We start from the raw sequence: 24,122 nt of genomic DNA, 5'->3' as shown, positions 1-24,122 counted from the left end.
AACATGCGTAGACATTGTCTGTTGAGCAATAATCTTTGCTGTCTCAATTTAGAAGCGCTAAAATAATTATTTTGCTCATGGTTACAAGTCACGTGTTAAATTGTACATGGAAGACATTTATTGGGAGAAAATGTGCTGTAGATAGTGAAATGTCCTGCTGCTATTGGCTGAGGTTTGTGCGTGGTGTCCTGTGATTGGTCCGTTATGGGGGGGAGGTATTAAATGGAGCGCTGTTGGTTGGAGTGCGAGTTTGTTATTCTTTCTTTTCAAGGCATCGTTGATTGTGTTGATCACAGCTTGTCTGAAGAGCTGGGCTTTATTCAATCGTATTTCACAAAATGAAGCGGATCTGGTTGATTGGGCTGCTCTGTGCACATTTAGCTTTCGGTGAGTAGTTGTATTATTAACGGTGTTCATCCACATGAGCTATCTAGCTCTTGAACTCAAGTTCCTTCATTTGTAGCCAGGTAAGCTAGATGGCTGGCTAGCTAAAATGCAAGTTTAGGGGGGTGTTCCCTCTGCAAACGAATAGTTACCTAGATATGGGTATCATTGGGCTTTTTATTTGTATGAATTAACGTTTTATTAATTGGAGTTGATTCAAGGAGATTTGTTCACTTCACACGTGTTTCTGAAAGTCTTCTTACAGGTACAAGCAAATATCGTTCCTTTTTCTAGCGTTATAGTTGATTAGCTAGTAACCCCATAGCCCTACACCCTCTCGGATTACAGTATTTCTTTGCTGCTAGTCTTGGCTTGCTCATCCTAGTTATCTCAGTTTGTTCTAACCAGAATACAGGAAATTCATCTAAATAATAAAGCTGTTTAGTTATAGCCCATTATAGCCCCCACATAGATTGCATGCAATTAAGTATGTTTCAATCCAGCTAACTAGATAGATACACGTAACTAGATACACATTCAGCCTCTGAATAGGTGGCCCTTCACATAAGTCCATTCACTTAAGTCTTTTCCTAACTAATCTGTTCTAATTTCAGCATCTGTGAGAGCAGAAGATGGACTTGACATTGATGGGACTGTGGAAGATGATCTGGGAAAAAGCAGAGATGGTTCCAAAACAGATGATGAGGTGGTGCAGAGGTAGGTCAGAGGATGAAACTTGAGAGGAACTAGATTCATAGGGGAGGTCATTGCATCTCACAGCTGGGTTGTATTCATTAGGCACCAAAAGAAAGAAAACTGACAAGTGGATGCTTTACAACTTTTTCTGTTTTGTGCCCTAATGAACTGAACCTTGATCTGTGTACAGTATTTGAACAGATGACAGAAAATGACACCTTACACTTCGACATGTCACTATGCCATGACCTTTTGGACTAGGCCTCGGAAGGCCCTGAGTGTCTCAGTGTTCTCAGGCACTACATCTCAGTGCAAATCAAATCCCCCCAAAAATTTCACATACACATGGTTAGCAGATGTTAATGCCGGTGTAGCGTAATGCTTGTACTTCTAGTTCCGACAATGCAGTAATAACCAACAAGTAATCTAACTAACCATTTCAAAACTACTGTCTTATACACAGTGTAAGGGGATACAGAATATGTACATAAAGATATGAGTGATGGTACAGAGCAGCATAGGCAAGATACAGTAGATGGTATCGAGTACAGTATATAGGGAATGTTTTAATCGTTGCTATGGGAATGACATCTTCAACGCACGTTCTAATGAACTCGCACACCGAATCAGCGTATTCGTCAATGTTGTTATCTGACGCAATACAAAACATATCCCAGTCCACGTGATGGAAGCAGTCTCGGCGTGTGGAATCAGCTTGGTCGGACCAGCGTTGGACAGACCTCAGCATGGGAGCTTCTTGTTTTAGTTTCTGTCTGCAGGCAGGGATCAGCGAAATGGAGTCGTGGTCAGCTTTTCCGAAAGGAGGGCGGGGCTAGGCCTTATATGCCTCGCGGAAGTTAGAATAACAATGATCCAAGATTTTGGGAGTCTTGTTTTCCGATTAGCCTTGTTAAAATCCCCAGCTACAATGAATGCAGCCTCAGGATGTATGGATTCCAGATTGCAAAGAGTCAAATAAAGTTCGTTCAGAGCCATCGATGTGTCTGCTTGGGGGGGAATATATACGGCTGTGTTTATAATCGAAGAGAATTCTCTTGGTAGGTAATGCGGTCGACATTTGATTGAGGAATTCTAAATCGGCTGGCTTAACAGAAGGCTTTGAGTTCCTGTATGTTTCTGTGATCACACCACGTCTCATTAGCCATAAGGCATACGCTCCCGCCCCTCTTCTTACCAGAAAGATGTTTGTTTCTGTCGGCGCGATGTGTGGAGAAACCCGCTGGCTGCACCGCCTCCGATAGCGTCTCTCCAGTGAGCCATGTTTCCGTGAAGCAAAGAACGTTAGTCTCTGATGTCCCTCTGGAATGCTACCCTTGCTCGGATTTCATCAACCTTGTTGTCAAGAGACTGAACATTGGCGAGAAGAATGCTAGGGAGTGCTGCACGATGTGCCCGTCTCCGGAGTCTGACCAGAAGACCCTATTTTACGGAGTCGTTTTTTTGGGTCGCCGGCTGGGATCCATTTCGTTGTCCTGGTTGAAAGGCAGAACACAGGATCCGCTTCGCGAAAATCATATTCTTGGTCGTACTGATGGTGAGTTGACGCTGATCTTATATTCAGCAGTTCTTCTCGACTGTATGTAATGAAACCTAAGATGACCTGGGGTACTAATATAAGAAATAACACGTAAAAAAAAAAACTGCATAGTTTCCTAGGAACGCGAAGCGAGGCGGCCATCTCTGTCGGTGCCGGAAGTAACTAGAGGTGTCACTACAGACCTGGGATTGATCCTGGGCTGTATCACAACCGGCTGTGATCGGGAGTCCTATAGGGCGGTGCAGAATTGGACGTGTCATTTGGGTTAGTTGAAGGTTTAGCTGGGGTCAGCCGTCATTGTAAATAAGAATTTGTTCTTAACTGACTTGCCTAGGTAAATAAAGGATACATTTTAAAAAATACCCCTGGTGGTAGATGCTTGACGCACCCTCTCCAGGAGTCATGCCCACGGTCTACATTGCAGACTGTGAATCAGCCCTTCATTAAATCAAATTCTTGTCAGCAATGTTTAAAGCATTGTCTAGGGAACAGAAATGTGATGACAGTGGTCATTGACTTAAGTGCTTAATCCTTTCAATATCACTAATTTTCTGCTCCTTCTCCAGGGAGGAGGAGTCTATCCAGCTGGATGGGCTGAACGCAGCTCAGATAAAAGAGATCAGAGAGAAATCTGAGAAGCATGTCTTCCAGGCAGAGGTCAACCGCATGATGAAGCTTATCATCAACTCACTCTACAAGAACAAGGAGGTGAGTGGTGGTGGCTGGGGACAAACACGCACGCACAAACATGCTGGGGAACAGTCTTTATCCTGTTGTAGACTTGAAAGATAATGGAAACATCCCTAAAATTGGAAGGGTTCTCTTCCTGATTATTCCCTCCTGATTCTGGTAATCCTCCAACTGCACGGGGGAAAGGTTAGTCTGGAGCTCTGTCAGGCACTGGGTGTGCACTCCACCCTTTTGTTCCAGCCCTGCTCTAACACATCAGATTCTACAAATCAGCTGTTCAACAAGATCTTGTTAAGCTGGATCAAAAGCCTGCACACCAGTAACCTAGATCTCCAGATGGAAAGTTGAGTGTCTTATACAGTAACAGTGCTGTATATTTGACTTAGGCATATTTTATGACATTGGTATCGAAGTAAAAATTATGGTTTTTGCCGATACACTTCAAGCTAATGATCAGCCCATTGGGGTAGCCTAAACAAATGCAGATGTGCAACCCCATGTTTCAGCCATCTGTAGCCTAACCCAGGGGTTCCCCAACTATTTTGGCCCACAATCTCATTTTGATGTGTAAATTATCAAGACGACAACCATGTGACAGAAAATGACATAATTGGGGCTATGGTAGTCAAACATTCTAACAGTATTTTGGATTTGTATTCTTAACTCCACATACTTTTTAATGTGGGTCTATGATGATCAATTGCAAATTAGTCTGACATAAGACAAATCTCACAACCACTAAGATGTAGGGTGTGCCTGATGCATGTTGCGTCGGAGCGTCTCGAAGTCAGTGGTCGACAGTGCGCACCTCATCTCTCCTGTCACATCCAATCTGGACGCATTGCTTTTTCATGCAGAGAAGAGCACTGAATCGGCACACCATGCGTTTTAATGCTCAGAGGGAGATGGCACAGTATTCCCTTTCGAGTCAAGAGTCACCAAAACTCCTCCATAGTGACAAGTTGTCTGCAACATTTGGTCACATGACTGCTGATCAGCTACAAGTGAAATCGAACCTGCACATCAACTGAGCCATGATCACATTCAAATGGATTTTGCAGTTTGTCAATCATCTCTTGTATTTGCTCTTCATGCTTGTGTTGAGTTCCTGCAATGCCTGCTACGTCAGCAAGGATACTTTTTTCATTAGCCAACTTTTTTTGGGTCATAACGGATGACAAGTCAATCCCCCCCAATTCCAAAAATCTTTCCAACATTCTCCCTCGCTAACCACCAAGCCTCGGCGGGAAATAGAATATTGTCATGCTCTGATCAAATATCTCCACGTAGTTTGATGCATGACAAGCGTTACCTGCGTCATCTGATTTCTGCTCCATTGCTGCCATTTGTTCTCATTGTATCCATTATAGTAGCTCAGTGGGTGTATCATACAAGGCTTGCAGGGGAAGACTTGTTAATAACTAGAGTGCAGAGGCCGACCCACTGCCCCCGTGATCAATGGAGCCCCATCTGTGCAGAATCCCGTGGAATCCAGATACTGACTGTTGGAACTTGGTGGTCTATAGCAGCTTCTCACAAGAATGGGCTTTAGGTGAGGCAGATGAACCTGTAGCCATATTACTTCAACAGTATTTAATGAGATCCCCTCTAAGCTTTACAGGAATGTGCTTCTGAATATAGACCGCAACACCGCCCCCATTGGAATCTGCTTTTTGTCAATATAGTGACACCGCACACTGAACATCCCATGTGCTGTTTCATGCTCTGGAATCATGAGATGGAAAAATATGTCCTCATGAATAGCACCCCCCCGAAATGTAGCTAACAAGTGTCAATGCGTGGGCGTATCGGCCCTCACAGCTAACATCCATTTGTAGTGCACAAGATGTAGTTTGAGTCTTAAGTCATTATCATCATGATTGCTAGCTATAGTGTCAATTATTTGTTTGTGTTATCTGACAAAGGTATTGATGTGACTTTGCCTCTGCCTGCCCGGAACATTGTTTTCACCATATCAATCGTAGGCCATGAGTGCTTGAACGATCTTCAACTAAATACTGTAACTATATTTGGTCTGTTGTGTTGAAGACCACGTTACTTTTCTTTTGACTCTAGAATTCAATGTGTGCATTTGCAGGACACAACAAACAATAAAACAAGCCAAGCATCACAGTTCTGCTCCCTAAATTCCTTTACACTCAATTGTGTTCCAACCGCTCCCTCTACACACGCCTGTGCCGTGAGCCTACAGAAATGAATGCCTGTAAAGTGATGGGCTTCACAAGCGACATGTCTTGCAGTTTTATCGCGTTCTAAATGCTGGTTGACTGAAGTTGGGAAATGTGTTCCAACAATGAACTACAGTTTTGGAATTGCGTAATTCTCCTCACGCCTCGATCACACCAACGGTGTCATTGCATTTTGGTACACCAGACGCAATCCAACATATGCAGGACACACTGCAACTGCCTCTGCAACCCAATGCTGCAAGGCAGACGCAGCATTCCGTTGGAAATGAGTAGCTATGTTCGAATCAGGACCCTGTCTTTCAAAGAATTCGTAAAAATCCAAAACTTCACAGATCTTCATTGTAACGTGTTTAACCTCTTGCTCCTACCCGACACGCAGGCGTCCCATCTGGAAATGCAAATGCGCTACGGTAAATGCTATTTGCACTCGTTAAAACTCAAACGTTCATTAAAATACACATGCAAGGGTACTGAATTAAAGCTACACTCGTTGTGAATCCAGGCAAGTCAGATTTTTTAAATGCTTTTCGGCGAAAGCATGAGAAGCTATTATCTGATAGCATGTAACACCCCAAAAGACCCGCAGGGGACGTAAACAAAATAATTAGCATAGTCGGCGCTACACAAAACGCACAAATAAAATATAAAACGTTCATTACCTTTGACCATCTTCTTTGTTGGCACTCCTAGATGTCCCATAAACATCACTATTGGGTCTTTTTTTTAGATTAAATCAGTCCATATATAGCCTAGATATCAATCTATGAAGACTGTGATCAAGGAAAAACATTGCATTTTATAACGTAACGTCATTTTTTAAAATTAAAAAAGTTGACGATAAACTTTCACAAAACACTTCGACATACTTTTGTAATGCAACTTTAGGTATTAGTAAATGTTAATAAGTGATCAAATTGATCACGAGGCGATGTATATTCTATAGCTGTACGTCTGGAAATAATGTCCGGGGAAATCTCAACCAAAATATCCGGTCGGAGACCGGAAGAACTGCACTGCCTCGTGTCTGTTTGACCAAGAAACAAATCGTAGGCAAATGACAAGACTGTTGACATCGTGTGGAAGCTGTAGGTAATTGCAACCTCGGCCCCATTTAATGTGGTTCACGTTTAACAATGGGTTGAAGTGGCGCATGGATATATTTTCCCATTTTCAGTGATCAGATTTTCCTGCACTTTTCAATGAAACGCACGTTCTGTTATAGTCACAGCCGTGATTTAACCAGTTTTATAAACGTCTGAGTTTTCTATCCACACATACTAATCATATGCATATACTATATTCCTGGCATGAGTAGCAGGGCGCTGAAATGTTGCGTGATTTTTTTAACAGAATGTTCGCAAAAGTAGGGGGTAGGAGTAACGGGTTAAACGCTGTTTCCCATGCTTGTTCAATGAACCATAAACAATGAATGAACATGCACCTGTGGAACGGTTGTTAAGACACTAACAGCTTACAGACGGTAGGCAATTAAGGTCACAGTTATGAAAACGTAGGCCACTAAAAGAGGCCTTTCTACTGACTCTGGAAAAACACCAAAGGGTCCCTGCTCATCTGCGTGAATGTGCCTTAGGCATGCTGCAAGGAGGCATGAGGACTGCAGTTAAGGCTAGGGCAATAAATTGCAATGGCCATACTGTGAGACTCCTAAGACAGCGCTACAGGGAGACAGGATGGACAGCTGATCGTCCTTGCAGTGGCAGACCACGTAACAACACCTGCACTAGATCGGTACATCCGAACATCACACCTGCGGGACACGTACAGGATGACGACAACTGCCCGAGTTACACCAGGAACGCATAATCCCTCCATCAGTGCTCAGACTATCCGCAATAGCCTGTAGGCCTGTTGTCTGGTGAGGACCTGCCTTACATCACCGGCAACAACGTCGCCTACAGGCACAAACCCACCGTCGCTCGACCAGACAGGACTGGCAGAAAGTGCTCTAAACTGATGAGTCGTGGTTTTGTCTCACCAGTGGTGATGGTCGGATTCGCGTTTATCGTCGAAGGAATGAGCGTTACACCGAGGCCTATACTCTGGAACGAGGTAGAGGGTCCGTCATGGTCTGGGGCGGTGTCACAACATCGTCGGACTGAGCTTGTCATTGCAGGCAATCTCACTGCTGTGCGTTACAGAGAAGACATCCTCCTCCTTGATGTGATACCCTTCCTGCAGGCTCATCCTGACATGACCCTCCAGCATGACAATGCCACCAGTCATACTGCTCGTTCTGTGCTTGATTTTTTTTGCTAGACCGTAATGTCAGTGTTCTGCCATGGCCAGCGAAAGAGCCCGCATCTCAATCCCATTGAGCAGAGGGTCAGAGGGTGAGAGCTAGGGCCATTCCCCCCAGAAATGTCCAGGAACTTGCAGGTGCCTTGGTGGAAGAGTGGGGTAACATCTCACAGCAAGAACTGGCAAATCTAGTGCAGTCCATGGGGAGGTTCATTGCAGTACTTAATGCATCTGGTGACCACACCAGATACGGACTTTTGATTTTGACCCCCCTTTGTTCAGGTTCACATTCCATTTGTTAGTCACACCTCTGGAACTTGTTCAGTTTGTCTCCAATTGTTGAATCTTATGTTCATACAAATATTTGCACATGTTACGTTTGCTGAAAATAAACGCTGCTGACTGAGGACGCTTCTTTTTTATTGATTTTAGTATGCACATTGGTCAAAGTATGGATATAGTTAGTATGCTGAATGTTCCCGGATGTCGTACTAAATGCGAATTATACACACAGGGGACACCATCTGTACTTTTAGGGCCCATAATGCAAATCTTCAGAAAATGGTGGTGGCTTCACAATGTTTTCAGAAGCATTCAGAAAATGACAGGAAAGATGCTGCTAAAGTTTGAGAGTGACTAAAAATTAATTGACTTAACTAAGGACAAATGTTGCACAATGTAATAAATTACTTTTCAAATGTTACATTATGTTGGCTGACAATTTGATAGCTACCTCTATCTTTATGAACCGCATAGCACTACAGCAGTATGTACAGGTATGTTAGCTAGTTACCTACTGTTAGATGGATACTAATATCAATTTGCCAGGCAGTATATGAACTAACCAATTTCTATTGACTTGATTATTCACAAGTGGTATCGTCGTTGTGCGTTTCAATGGACATTGTTAATTCTGGATATCTACTCCGGTTTCAGAGCATCTACTCTGAATATGGCTGGTGTCAGTAAACATCAGCAAAAAAGCGTAATTGTTGCCAGTAGCACAGTAAGTCACCAACGCTCTGGATAACATGAAAACAGCTTAACCAGTTCTGCTAGATTGTGTAAAATGGTCAGTGTTCTCTCATTTGTCTGGAAGTAGCTAGCCAACATTAGCCAGTTAGCTTGGGTGCTTGACTGCAGTTGAATGCTCTGCTCAACCCTACTCCTCGGCCAGGGGTGCTCCAGTGTGCGCTCTGAACGCTCAGAGCTAAACGCTCTGGATTTATGAATGCCCAGTACTTGCTCTAGCACTACAGATTGACTTTACGTACACCTGAAATTGTCAAATGTTTAGCAAGTCATTTGTTATGCTAACAGCATCAACTCCCGTAGACAGGTGACGCTCTAGTATACTCAACTGAAACGATACTGTTTGTTTACAGTATACTAAATAATTAACAGTATGTAGTTTATTCTCTAAGTATATAGTGTACTGTATGTTAGTGTGGGTATTCAAACACAGTCAATGACTCTGTTGGTGTGATTGAGGCATTGGGCTACTTTGCGGTTGTCACTAGTTCACACATCAACTTTTTCTGTCTTACAATCTATTTCCACCAGGTGTAGCACTTCTCTCATCCTTTAAAAACAAGAAATGGACAGTGGATCCCTAGTCATTTTTTTTTCATTGCAATGCGATCATCATTCTCAAAGCCGCTGTTTACTTCCAAGATCACTTTAGCACCGCCCTAAGAACCCGATTCAAATTCGACACAAACCTTCAAATAGGTATGTAATGACACATTATACAAACTCTTTATGGTGTTTTATTTATATTTTAGAGGCAATAAGGTAATAAGTTGGACAGATCGCGTGAAAAAGCCATTTTCCCACATCTCTCTTTCTCACTATCACGCATTAGTTTCGCTTCCCCACCTGCCATTTAATTTTTTAAAGACCCGACGGGGCTCATTGCCTGCTTGAATTATGCAGAAACGGGCAGTGTTTAGGTCATGTAATTTAATCATTTGGAAAGGGGGAAGAACTTGTGCTTTACAATGGTATTGACATTACAGTTGATCTGGAAGTATTACGTTTTTGGGGCACTAAAATAAGGGCAATTGTACGGACCAAGGCGTTGTATGAGTTTACGTTAATGTTAGTGGCGACCCTATTTTGCGACCTACTAGTGGCATTTTCAAATTGGTTAACCTAGGCTATTATCCCCTACTAGACAGACCAGTTCCACACTGAAAATATACTGAAACATTAGTTTGATAAAGACAGTATTTTTCAACCGACTAATTAAGCCTAGGCCTAATCACCAAACAGATGTCCTGGTCATAATTCATCACCGTAGTGTTCAATGTAGAATTGTTAATCAATTTCGAAAATTCAGAACAGTCTTAATATTGGAAAGACCGATTTTGGTTTGTAACCATGACATTTCTTTCAACTTTCAAATTGAGCCCTGTTTCAAATGATTACTCTTTGAGTAACTGTTCTTGACATGAGATGTGAATCACTTCGGTCTAATCTGACCTCATTTTAATCGGTTAACTTTTTTAACCAAAAATGTGTCTTGGATGTGATCTCGGGAAATAATAGCGGATTGTCTGTTAAATTTACAAAACAAGGCCATGCCGTTGCACAACCATAGGCTTCTGGTACACTGCGGTTTCACAATATTACCAGTTATTAGTTTCAGGCAATTAGGATTCATTATCTGTAATTGTTATGATAAATTAGGTCATATGACCGTCCCTAATCAACTACGGCCGGTAATATCAAAGTCTCTGCAATTAGTGTGTGGTTTCATAACGTAGTGGGTTTAGCCATTCACCTTGGGGATGATTCAATTGTAGCCTTTTCCCATGATCTAAGGGTGCTCTCTGGCTGAATTTAACCACATTACAATGATTAATACTTTTTATATCAGGTGACCCAAGCCCGAGTTTGGGCGCCACTGGCCTCACCACTATGCTACATCAGTAAGCCTATAGAATAATGCTTATTGCTAATGGCACACCTGCCTGATATGAACTGTGTAGGCTATCCTTTTGAAAGAGCGGTCCCTAAATACAGATTGTGGATTTAATCAAACCAAGGGGGCAAATGGGTATAAGTCAACCATAACCATCCTTTACTCCTGTGTGTTGTAGATCTTCTTGAGGGAGTTGATATCCAACGCCTCTGATGCTCTGGATAAGATCAGAATGATGTCTCTGACCAACGAGGATGCACTGGCAGCCAATGAGGAGCTCACCATCAAGATCAAGGTGTTTCATGGTCCTCACAGGTTCAATCTCAACTCACATTCCGTACTGGAGAATGTCCAAAGTTCTTCCTTTCAGACCTTCTCCAGTGGGTTTTGGGTTTTGAGACTTAGGAGCGGATGCAAGGAATGAAGTAAAGCTGAATTGAGGAAGAGCCAAAACGTCTTAACTTTGTAAATGTTTTTGACTGATCCATTCCACAAGACATGGAAATCATAAGATAAATACTCGTAGGACTTCTGAGCTTGAGCTTTTATCTTAATTTTTTCCCCCAGATGGACAAAGAGAAGAACATGCTCCACATCACTGACACTGGCATCGGCATGACCAAAGAGGACTTGGTCAAGAACCTGGGTACCATCGCCAAGTCGGGCACCAGCGAGTTCCTCAACAAGATGACGGAGATTGAAACCGAGGGCCAGTCCACCTCTGAGCTTATTGGCCAGTTCGGCGTGGGCTTTTACTCTACCTTCTTGGTTGCCGACAAGGTGATCGTGTCTTCAAAGCACAACAACGGCACACAGCACATCTGGGAGTCTGACTCCAATGAGTTTTCTGTCATTGAGGACCCTCGCGGGGATACGCTCGGCAGGGGCACCACCATCACGTAAGTGGCTCCAATGGCATACTCCCGAAAGTGAATATCCCGCCCATCTGGCAGTGCTCCAAGTATTTAAGGTTTGAATACTAGGTGATGGTATTCATATTGTGGCCATGATTTAAATGAACTACTTTTGTAGCATTGAAAGATAGATGACACGGGACAAAATCCCACAATGAAATCCAATGTACAAAGCCTTGCATCTCGCATTTGTTTTACTCTTCCAGGTTGGTGATGAAGGAGGAGGCTACAGACTACCTGGAGCTGGAAACCATCAAGAACCTGGTCAAGAAATACTCACAGTTCATCAACTTCCCCATCTACATCTGGGCCAGCAAGGTATAGGAGTGAGACTATACTATCATTTACTGTACATTGTCTCCTGTCCTCTCATCTGCACTGATTAGAAACATTAAGTTGGTAGTTGCTCATCATTAGACTGGCTTTCATGTGGTCTGTTTTCAGATCATTGCAGATGGAGAGGATGGATTTGAGACAATTGAGGGCGCCAATAGTTCGTTGTCAATGGCACAACCCATGGTGTTCTACAGCAGTGAGCTGTAGAAATAACATCTTGCCATGTTCCCTTCTCTCCCTACCCAGACAGAGACTCTTGAGGAGCCCATCGAGGACACCGATGTGGAGAAAGATGACAATGAGGATGAGGTAGAAGTGGAGGAAGAGGAGGACAAGCCCAAGAAGGTTAAAATAAATTCGTTTTTTTATTTTGTTTCCCAAAACTCTCCTTCAGTTTATTCGATCCATTCCAATACTAGCACACCTAAGCCATCAACTTGATTTTGATAAGTGACTTTTTAAGTACCCAAGCAACTTCATTCCTTTCGTCCAGGTTGAGAAGACCGTGTGGGACTGGGAGCTGATGAACGACGTCAAGCCTATCTGGACGAGACCAGCCAAAGAAGTAGAGGAGGATGAGTACAAAGCCTTCTACAAGACTTTCTCTAAGGTATGCAGTCTGCACCTCCTTTTGACATTTCTTCCTTCCACTGGGTTTTTCTAAGCTAATGTGCCTTTTTATTTTTTTCTCTTTGGGGTCTTGTCTTAGTTTACTGTAAATCATTGACAACAGCTGATATAACAAAGGGCTTTATAAATCAATACAATTTGGTCTTCCCTCCAGGACACAGATGAGCCCCTCTCCCACATCCACTTCACAGCTGAGGGTGAGGTGACCTTCAAGTCCATCCTGTTTGTCCCCGTTGCTGCCCCCAGGGGCATGTTCGACGAGTATGGAACCAAGAAGAACGACTTCATCAAGCTCTTTGTCCGTAGAGTCTTCATCACTGATGATTTCAATGACATGATGCCCAAATACCTGAACTTTGTCAGGGGAGTGGTGAGTGACGTAGCTACTAGGGCTATGCAGGCTTGGATCAATAAAGCAAATTGAAAACGTTAGTTTACGATCTGAATTTGCCTGAATAGAAATGTATTTGACCCTGCTGTACATTTGAAAGATAGTTCATTTAATACTTCAGTTTTTCTGATTATGTGATTGTTTGGGTAGGTGGACTCTGATGATCTGCCACTGAATGTGTCAAGAGAAACCCTGCAGCAGCACAAGTTGCTCAAGGTGAGCCTCTCTAATCTCAAATAAGCAAGTTCAGACTTAACTGACAGGTTTCGGTCAGATCTCTTCTCTTTGGTGCTTACAGAAGATGATGATTTGAAACATAATTACTTATCATTAACCAATGTAGTGAATGATGTGAGCTTCATAATTAAAGCCCCTTCCTCCCTTACGTTTCCCCTCCATCCAGGTCATCCGTAAGAAGCTGGTGCGTAAGACCCTGGACATGATAAAGAAGATTGCAGAGGAGCAGTACAATGACAAGTTCTGGAAGGAGTTTGGCACCAACATTAAACTGGGTGTGATCGAGGACCACTCCAACAGGACTCGTCTGGCCAAACTGCTGCGTTTCCAGACCTCCAACAGCGACACGGTGCTGGCCAGCCTGGAGCAGTACGTAGAGAGAATGAAGGACAAGCAGGACAAGATCTACTTCATGGCCGGAACCAGCCGCAGGGAGGTGGGTAGAGTTTGACTTTGAACACTCCCCTCTGTATAGTATAGAGCCAAATTACAGGTTTTTGTATTTTGAGGTACTGTAGGTATAGGTGACTCTGATGTAATGGTATGTATAACAGATGAAGGAGAACAGGTGCCAGCTGTACTTCAAGGCCAGCACCAGCTACAAGCAAGTGGGTAGAGGGTGGACCATAAACTGGATGAATTAAAACACTACCCTCTAAATTTTCCCTTGACTTTTCCTCCCTTAACTTGAATTCTGATATTTTCAACCGAGGTCAAGGTAAGGAAGAAAGTCACATCCCCGAAAATCTGAATCAACCACTCTCAGCTGGTCCCAATTCGCTCACTACTCCTTCCCCTTGGCCCTTTGTTTGCAGCTCTGTAAGAACTAATATAGTCGTGGTTAATGTTCCTAACCCTTGTCTTCCCTTGTGGAATGTCCTCTCCCCCAGGCTGAGTCTTCTCCCTTTGTAGAGAGTCTGTTGAAGAAGGGTTATGAGGTAATCTACCTGACCGAGCCAGTGGATGAGTACTGTGTCCAGGCCTTGCCAGAGTTCGACGGTAAGCGCTTCCAGAATGTGGCCAAGGAGGGCATTAAGTTTGACGATAGTGACAAGGCCAAGGAGACCAGGGAGGTCCTGGAGAAGGAGTACGAACCCCTCACCACCTGGATGAAGGACAGCGCCCTCAAGGACAAGGTAACGTCATGAAATAGACTGCCGATCTCACAGTAATTTACCTTCTAATAAACACGTTTAGCATCTCCAGGCCTCCACACATAATTAAACTTAGCGGAATAAAAACGGAGGGATATGTTTAACATTCCGGAGTGCATGTGACCAGTGGCACCTTAAGTGGGGAGGATGGACTCATCGTAATGGCTGGAATGGAATAAATAGAATGGTATCAGTCGTTCTACAAATGCATGCTTTTGATACCATTCTATTCACTCCATTCCAGACATTGAGCTGTTCTTCCCTCAGCAGCCTCCTGTGGAGTGTGCATATGAAGTGGCTATGTTGAGTGGAAAAGTGATCATTTGAAACGGGTCCTATAGGCTAGATTCAGTTATTCGGTGAATTGAGTTGTGAATGATACAAACTTAATCTAAATGTATATGGGTTGCATGATGTGACTAGACTATTGACTATTGAGAAAGTTGGGGGAGAAAAAAAAAGCTTGTGCTCTGTTCCTTGCATCAGGCTGCACAGCTGTTCTCGTAAGTGATCATCTTTTCACCAATCAGATCGATCTCAATTTAATTTTGTCTTCAATATTATGTCAAATTAGTGCTTAATTTGGAAAATTAAATGAACTCAGCAAAAAATCAAAGATGATTTGTAAAAATCCAAACAACTTCACCGATCTTCATTGTAAAGGGTTTAAACACTGTTTCCCATGCTTGTTGTTCAATGAACCATAAACAATGAATGAACATACACCTGTGGAACGGACATTAAGACACTAACAGCTTACAGACGGTAGGCAATTAAGGTCACAGTTATGAAAACGTAGGACACTAAGAGGCCTTTCTACTGACTCTGGAAAAACACCAAAAGAAAGATGCCCAGGGTCCCTGCTCATCTGTGTGAATGTGCCTTAGGTATGCTGCAAGGAGGCATGAGGACTGCAGTTGTGGCTAGGGAAATAAATTGCGATGTCCATACTGTGAGACGCCTAAAACGGCGCTACAGGGAGACAGGACGGACAGCTGATCTTCCTCGCAGTGGCAGACCACGTGTAACAACACCTGCACAGGATCGATACATCCTTACTGAAAAGAAGAAAAAAAATGCCCAATTGCTAGGTTATTCAAATTCACAAATTTTTGCTTCACTCCATAAGCCGCCCTGCACAATGAACCAAAAGCAGCCCCTAAGGCTATACATTCTGACTCGTGGATAGACATTTAGATTTTTCATTGTCGGTGGTTAGGACGATAGAGCCCGAAGTACCAGGCCATAAGGACAGGATGGTCGTTAGCAGGTTGTGTACTACCAAATGATGTCCCGAGTGCATAAAAATACATTACTGTGACTCAACGGTCACATGGGATTTTACTGCAGTTAGTGCCTAGGGAAACTATTCAGACCCTGTGACTTACTAATTTTGTTAGGTTACAGCGTTATTCTAAAATGTATTCATTGTTTTTTCCTCAACCTACACTCTACCCCATAATGACAAAGCAAAAACAGGTTAAGACAATGTTGCTTATTTATAAAAAATAAAAAAAACTGAAATATTACATTGACATAATGTTCCCCTTCTCCCCCGATTGCTCAGTTTGGCTGGGCGGTCAGCTCTAGGCATTTTGGTGGTTCCAAACTTCTTCCATTTAAGAATGCAGGCCACTTCTTGGGGACCTTTAATGCTGCAGAAATGTATTGCTACCGTTCCCCATATTTGTAATCTGACACAATCTTGTCTCGGCACTCTATGGACAATTCCTTCGACCTCATGGCTTGGTTTTTGCTCTAACATGCACTGCCAACTGTAGGACCTTTTTAAAATGGACAGGTGTGCATTTCCAAATCATGTCCAAGCAATTGCATTTACCACAGGTAGACTCCAAGGTGAAGATACAGCTCAAGGATCAATGGAAACAGGATGCACCTGAGCTCAATTTTGAGTCTCATAGCCAAGGGTCTGAATACTTATGTGAAGGTATTTATTTTTTTCTTTTTACCTGCTTTTGCTCTGTCATTATGGGATATTGTGTAGATTACTGAAGACTTGTATTAATTTCATTCATTTTAGAATAAGGCTGTAACGTAACACAATGTGGAAAAAGTCAAGGGGTCTGAATACTTTCCGAAGACAACGTATGACTCACTGCCAGTGTGGCAGTGATATGGTCACCGCAACAGCCCTTGTCATGATTAAAAACATGCTCAACGGTGAATCCGACCCTAAATGTTTTGGGATTAAATGTTTAATTGTGTTTTTTTTTAAACTAGGCAAGTACAAATTCCTATTTACAATGACTGCCTAGGAACAGTGGGATGACAGATTTGTACCTTGTCAGCTCGGGGATTCGCTCTAGCAACCTTTTGGTTACTGGCCCAATGCTCTAACCATTAGGCTACTTGTCATATATTGTGGGAAACCTTTCCTTATTTGCCCATTTTATTTTTTCTTTAGATTGAGAAGGCCATCCTGTCCCAGAGGCTGACCAAGTCTCCCTGTGCCCTGGTAGCCAGCCAGTACGGCTGGTCTGGTAACATGGAGAGGATCATGAAGGCACAGGCCTACCAGACAGGAAAAGACATCTCTACAAAGTGAGTGATCACTATGCACTTCAGGTAGCATTCTGAAGTGTTTGATGTAACACAAAAGCTCAATCTGTCAATGGGAGACTTGAATATTTGAGGTAAACCTGGATCTCACTTTATAATTACCACCCTTTGTTTTGTGACACTTCTTGATCTCTTCCTTTATATTGTGTTCTGCTTTGTATTTCCAGTTATTATGCAAGCCAGAAGAAAACATTAGAAATCAACCCAAAGCACCCTCTCATCAAGGAAATGCTGAAACGCGTTTCTGTAAGTATCACATACACAACCATGTACTCCCATCTCAACCTGATTATTGAGTGGTGCCAATGTGGTCCAAGCCAGAGAAAGTTCTTCATCTCATCAGTTGAGTGATGTCTGTAATATAACACAATATTATTGATCCACTATACAGCGCTCCAAAGGTATTGGGACAGTACCCCTTTTTTTGTGTTTACTTCGGATTTGAAATTATGTTATGACTTGGTTAAAGTGCAGACTGTCAGTATTCATCTGAGGGTATTTTTGTACATAATTGCCCCCCCCCCCACCTCCCCATTTTAGGGGACCAAAAGTATTGGAACAATTTCACTTGTGTGGATTAAAGTTCAGTATTTGGTCCCATGTTCATAACATGCAATGACTACATTAAACTCTACAAATGTTTTTTTGTTTTATTTTGTGCCCGATTAGAAGTGAATGGTAAATGTATTCATTTTGGAGTCACTTCTATTGTGAATAGGATGTTTCTAAACACTTCTACATTAATGTGGATGCTACCATGATTACGGGTAATCCTGACTGAATCGTGAATAATGAGGTGAGAAAGTTAAATGCATCATACGCCCCAAGAAATGCTGACATCTCACCATTACAATAACAGGGGAGGATAAAGTTTTTGTAATGGAGTAGTTTTTGTGCGTCGCACTCATTCAGGATTTTCCATAACCATAGTAGCATCATTAATGTAGAGGTGTTTAGAAACCATATATTCTTTACAATAAGTGACTCCAAAATTAAACAATACATTATTAATCATTCATTTATATTTGGGTACAATCTGAAAAAACAAAAAGCATCCAACAAATTTGTACTCACAAGGTTGATCTTGTCATTGTGTGCTACTTTAATACACAAGTAAAATTGTCCCAATACTTTTTGGTCCCCTAAAATGGTGACTAGGTTCAAAAAGTACTGTAATTTCTAAATGTTTTTTTCCGATATGGATGGCCTCCAATTTTAAAGCATAGTCTGCACTTTAACCTAATTTTGTCCTTCCATTACGTGTCACTCTCGCAATACTTTTGGAGCTCACTGATAACTGAAATGGTAAATGTTGCTGTCGGTCTGATCTGTGGGCAGGTATTAACTGTTTTTTTGTTTAATACACTAACTGGATGTCACCCTAGACAAGTGTCTGCTAATAGTGTTGGAGTAGTGAACTACATGTAATTTAACTTAATTTTGCAGTAGCTTGGCGGTAGTTGAACAGAATTCATATCTAGGTAGTGTTTTCAGTAGTTAATTTTTTTTCTCCATGTAACAGTGTAGCAAACTACAAACTGCTAAAAAAGTTGTGAAGTAGGCCATTTGTTTTTTCTCCGGCATCAGACCCGGGCCCAGTTTCCCAAAAGCATATTTAAGGCTAAGTTGGTCGTTAGAACCTTCGTAGTAGCATCGTTAAATCTCAGAGCGGTTTCCCAAAATCATCGTTATTATCGTTCTTGAAAATGCCCGTAATCAAACATAAACCATGTGATACTATGTCTCTGACTGCTTAACTTCAGAACAAAATTGACAAGAAAACAAAGGTGTCAATGTCTTAATACAACCAACCTATAAAAAGATTCTTCAAATTAACTGAGATGGCTGAATTAAAATATAAATGCTAGAATATAGGCCTATTTCAGTCATATTGGAATGCATTTCATGTTCTATTTTGCTACTTGTGGGCTATGTCTGTAATTTGTCTCCAATATATTTCATGTGTAGCTGAACATGTGCCAAATCGGGGATTTAGTGCATTTAAAAAAAATAAGTCACTTTACATTATTTCACAATACTGACGAGGCATCAGCTCCTAGAGAAAAACTACCAATATAATATAATAATAATATATGCCATTTAGCAGACGCTTTTATCCAAAGCGACTTACAGTCATGTGTGCATACATTCTACGTATGGGTGGTCCCGGGAATCAAACCCACTACCCTGGCGTTACAAGCGCCATGCTCTACCAACTGAGCTACAGAAGGACCACAATATTAAAGGTAAGATTTGAATGGAGAAAGCGGATCGGAGGGCAGCGCTCCCTTTTTTTTCGAACCTATCAGCATCGACACATGCTCCAATGACTCACTTTGACTTTTCTATCTGTGTGGTGTTTTGGGTAACGCATGTTACGTCTTCGGGCCGTTGTAGGAACCATTAATCTTTAAAACACTTGTGAGCCTAAGTTCCATCACGATCTGGGAAACCGGGCCCTGCCTAATTCTCACTTAGTCCCTTTGTTTTTGGTGTTTAGGTTGATACACATTCTGTTAACATATGGCCCCATATGGCACCATTTTTCGTGTTTTCCGATCAACATATGATGGTTAAATTAAGTCGTTTGGATGTAGTAAACAGCTTTTTTTTCCAAAGAGAATTTCAGTTAAATAGTTTACTTTTTAAGGTTCGCTTTAGTTAAGCTAAACTTTCCATGTGAAGTAATTGGTAGCTTGGTAAACTCTTAAGAATAGTTTCCCCAACACTGCTACTAAATGACTCGAACCGTAAATATAACTTATTTTGTATTCCTCGCCCCATAGACCGATGCCGAGGACCAGACTGCCTCAGACCTGGCCATGGTGTTGTTTGAGACGGCCACGCTGCGTTCAGGCTACCAGCTTCAAGACACCAAGGCCTATGGAGACAGGATCGAACGCATGCTGCGGCTCAGTATGAACGTAGATCTCAACGAACCGGTTGAGGAGCCAGAGGAGGAGCCTGAAGAGGCGGCGCAGGCTGAGGAAGAAGAGGAAATTCAAGATGAGGATGAAGTGGTATGTTTCTAAGTACAACAACTATGTTTAGGCCAGTATCCACACATTAAGTCCTGTTACTAACTTTTCCTTCCTCTTTCCCATACAGGTAACAGATAAAGATGAATTATAAAGCATTAAATGAGTGTGGGTGTCATGATGGACGTATCCTGGAGCTGAGCCACAACCAAGACCACCCATGGCCAACCAAGTCCTAGCCTTGAAATTCAGACCGAATTTAGCTTCATTCTGTACGTTTCACTCCATTATCTATGAATTAGTCATTACGACAGTGAAACTGTGATTCAGTCTGGATAGCCAAGACCACCACCAGCTGGCCAAGAACACCAATGGTCAGTGAAGACTAGCCAGGTCCCAGATCGGTTTGTGTGGTCTTGCCCAACAGATCAGGTTAAGTCAAGACATTGATGGCCATTGGCCACCTTTCACTCACTCGGGAAGGTCCTGATCTGATTTTTTTTATAAGGCTTTGGTTTTGTTTTGTTACATTCCTCATGATTGTAAATTTGTTAATATTTCACTGAGCTGTCTTTGGAAAAGATGAAAGATGTGATCGTCACTTGATCCCATTAAATAAATATTTATTGGGAAAAGTTACTTTTTATATTTTGTTTTAAAAAAAAGTGAACTAGGTAGTTAACAAATTCTTATTTACAATGACGGCCTACCCTGGCCAAGCCCTCCCCTAACCCAGACGACGCTGGGCCAATTGTGCGCCTCCCAATGAGACTCGATTACAGCCGGTTGTGATACAGCCCGGGATCGAACCTGGATCTGTAGTGACGGCTCTTAAGAATAGCTTCCCCAACAGCCTTAGACCACTGCACCACTCTTTAAGAAGCACATGCAGTGGCTGACACAAAACAGATCTGGCAATAAGAATAGGCTATACTCTTGACCATTTACATCTAGGGATTGAGTTTTGTGCTTGAAGGAACTTTCTTTTAGGTTCAGTTTCATAATGTGCACCTGCTCATTAGTTCGCTAGCTAAAGAGGCGGGGGGCTTGTCAAAGGGATTTTCATAGCAGGTTAGATCATTTCTCCTAACCTTAACCTCAGTCTCCTAAACTGCTATGAAAAAGTCACTTCGGTATATTTAATATGAAACAAATTGGGTACAAAGTGCAGCACAATGCACACAACACTAAGTGCTTTATCAAGCTTAGCTATCTCGCAAGATGAAAAAAATCTAATTAACTTCAAATCAAATTCATTTATATAGCCCTTCGTACATCAGCTGATATCTCAAAGTGCTGTACAGAAACCCACCCTAAAACCCCAAATAGCAAGCAATGCAGGTGTTGAAGCACGTTGGCTAGGAAAAACTCCCTAGAAAGGCCGAAACCTAGAGGAACCAGGCTATGAGTGGTGGCCAGTCCTCTTCGGGCTGGGCCGGGTGGAGATTATAACAGAACATGGCCAAGCATGGTCAAATAATAGGTCTGGGACAGGTAGCACGTCCGGTGAACAGGTCAGGATTCCATAGCCGCAGGCAGAACAGTTGAAACTGCCGGTGGACTGGGGACAGCAAGGAGTCATCATGCCAGGTAGTCCTGAGGCATGGTCCTACGGCTCAGGTCCTCCGAAAGAGAATTGGAGCACACTTAAATTCACACTGGATAAGACTGGAGAAGTACTCCAGATATAACAAACTGACCCTAGCCCTCCGACACAAACTACTGCAGCATAAATACTGGAGGCTGAGACAGGAGGGGTCAGGAGACACTGGCCCCATCCTATGATACCCCCGGACAGGGCCAAACAGGAAGGATATAATCCCACCCACTTTGCCAAAGCACAGCCCCCACACCACTAGAGGGATATCTTCAACCACCAATTTACCATCCTGGCCGAGTATAGCCCACAAAGATCTCCGCCACGGCACAACCCAAGGGGGCCAACCCAGACAGGAAGATCACGTCAGTGACTCAACCCACTCAAGTGGCGCACCCCTCCTAGGGACGGCATGAAAGAGCACCAGTAAGCCAGTGACTCAGCCCCTGTAATAGGGTTAGAGGCAGAGAATCCCAGTGGAGAGAGGGGAACTGGCCAGGCAGACAGCAAGGGCGGTTCATTGCTCCAGAGCATTTCCGTTCACCTTCACACTCCTGGGCCAGACTACACTCAATCATATGACCCACTGAAGAGATGAGTCTTCAGTAAAGACTTAAAGGTTGAGACCGAGTTTGCGTCTCTTACATGGGTAGGCAGACCATTCCATAAAAATGGAGCTCGAAAGGAAAAAGCCCTGCCTCCAGCTGTTTGCTTAGAAATTCTAGGGACAATTAGGAGGCCTGCGTCTTGTGACCGTAGCGTACGTGTAGGTATGTACGGCAGGACCAAATCAGAGAGATGGGTAGGAGCAAGCCCATGTAATGCTTTGTATGTTGGAAATCAGCCCTTGCCTTGACAGGAAGCCTGTGTAGGGAGGCTAGCACTGGAGTAATATGATCATGTTTTTTGGTTCTAATCAAGATTCTAGCAGCCGTATTTAGCACTAACTGAAGTTTATTTAGTGCTTTATCCGGGTAGCCGGAAAGTAGAGCATTGCAGTAGTCTACCCTAGAAGTAACACGAGCATGGATGAATTTTTCTGCATCATTATTGGACAAAGTTTCTGAATGTTTCATACTACCAGTTCGCTTGTTAGCACGACCTATCTAGCTAGCTAATCCACTGACTCTCGACAGCTAACAAATACAGGACTATTCTGGAAGAAAACCTGATGGAGTCTGCAAAAGACCTGAGACTGGGACGGAGTCTTCCAACAAGACAATGATCCAAAACATAAAGCAAAATCTACAATGGAATGGTTCAAAAATAAACATATCCAGGTGTTAGAATGGCCAAGTCAAAGTCCAGACCTGAATCCAATTGAGAATCTGTGGAAAGAACTGAACTGCTGTTCACAAATGCTCTCCATCCAACCTCACTGAGCTCGAGCTGTTTTGCAAGGAGGAATGGGAAAAAATGTCAGTCTCTCGATGTGCAAAACTGATAGACATACCCCAAGCGACTTACAGCTGTAATCGCAGCAATCGCTACAAAGTATTAACTTAAGGGGGCTGAATAATTTTGCACGCCCAATTTTTTTTCGGTCCACTTCATGATTGTGTCCCAATTGTTGTTGATTCTTCACAAAAAAATACTGTTTTATATCTTTGTTTGAAGCCTGAAATGTGGCAAAAGGTCGCAAAGTTGAAGGGGGCCGAATACTTTCGCAAGGCACTGTATGTCTTCTATTTCCTAATAATTGCTCCCACAGTTGATTTCTTCAAACCAAGCTGCTTACCTATTGCAGATTCAGTCTTCCCAGCCTGGTGCAGGTCTACAATGTTGTTTCTGGTGTCTTTTGACACCTATTTGGTCTTGGCCATAGTGGAGTTTGGAGTGTGACTGTTTGAGGTTGTGGACAGGTGTCTTTTTATACTGATAATGAGTGGAGGACAGAGGAGCCTCTTGAAGAAGTTACAGGTCTGTGAGAGCCAGAAATCTTGCTTGTTTGTAGGTGACCAAATACTTATTTTCCACCATAATTTGCAAATAAATTCATAAATCCTACAATGTGATTTTCTGGAGAATCTTTTTTTCTCATTTTGTCCATCATAGTTGAATGTTATGATGAAAATTACAGGCCTCTCATCTTTTTATGTGGGAGAACTTGCACAATTGGTGGGTGACTAAATACTTTTTTGCCCCACTGTACTATTTATAATTAGGGCCCTGTGTTTTGCGCTATGTGACAGCTAGACTTTATCCTGTATTTTAAGCCTTATCTAGAAATGAGAATTACACAAATTTAAGCAATTCTGAGGATGGTGCTGAACCATCTGACATAAAAAGAGGACAGTTGAAGGAAAAATTGTTTCAGAAAACTGTCTGTGCATTCATCTCCTCCCAACTCCACTTCTGTAACTCATTACTCTCCGGCATCAACTCTAGCTCTCTCCATAAGTTTCAAATGGTTCAGAACTCTGCGTCCGCACTAATTCCTGACAGCACAGAATCATAATTTGGTGGGTGCTTATATTATTTATCATATTTCACACATCTACAAGTGTTTATTGATACATGTGTGAATTGGAAATGTTTTTTTGCATATCAAACTCTGAGACTCCCTCGAAGAGTGGGGTCAC

At 42.6% G+C, this 24,122-nt stretch overlaps 1 protein-coding gene across 2 annotated transcripts; it reads left to right on the top strand.

Annotated features, from left to right (window-relative positions):
* Positions 1 to 223: 223 nt before the first annotated feature.
* Positions 224 to 23,550, top strand: LOC118400919 (endoplasmin-like). Of its 2 annotated transcripts, XM_035797934.2 has the most exons (16): positions 224 to 387; positions 999 to 1,101; positions 3,205 to 3,346; positions 10,902 to 11,018; positions 11,291 to 11,622; positions 11,844 to 11,955; positions 12,220 to 12,318; positions 12,467 to 12,583; positions 12,758 to 12,973; positions 13,145 to 13,210; positions 13,398 to 13,667; positions 14,122 to 14,367; positions 16,811 to 16,947; positions 17,133 to 17,211; positions 19,752 to 19,985; positions 20,074 to 23,550. In XM_035797934.2, exons 1-16 carry the CDS (start codon positions 339 to 341, stop codon positions 20,095 to 20,097), a joined length of 2,343 nt encoding a protein of 780 aa, XP_035653827.1. In that variant the 5' UTR covers positions 224 to 338; the 3' UTR covers positions 20,098 to 23,550. The 2 variants fall into 2 exon arrangements, with proteins under 2 accessions (XP_035653827.1, XP_035653828.1); XM_035797935.2 differs by lacking the exons at positions 17,133 to 17,211; positions 19,752 to 19,985; positions 20,074 to 23,550 and adding an exon at positions 16,231 to 16,333.
* The last annotated feature ends 572 nt before the right edge of the window (positions 23,551 to 24,122 follow it).

This window comes from Oncorhynchus keta, chromosome 22, assembly GCF_023373465.1.
Source record: "Oncorhynchus keta strain PuntledgeMale-10-30-2019 chromosome 22, Oket_V2, whole genome shotgun sequence".
Lineage (NCBI taxonomy): Eukaryota > Metazoa > Chordata > Actinopteri > Salmoniformes > Salmonidae > Oncorhynchus > Oncorhynchus keta.
This window is presented reverse-complemented; position numbering and strand designations above follow the sequence as displayed.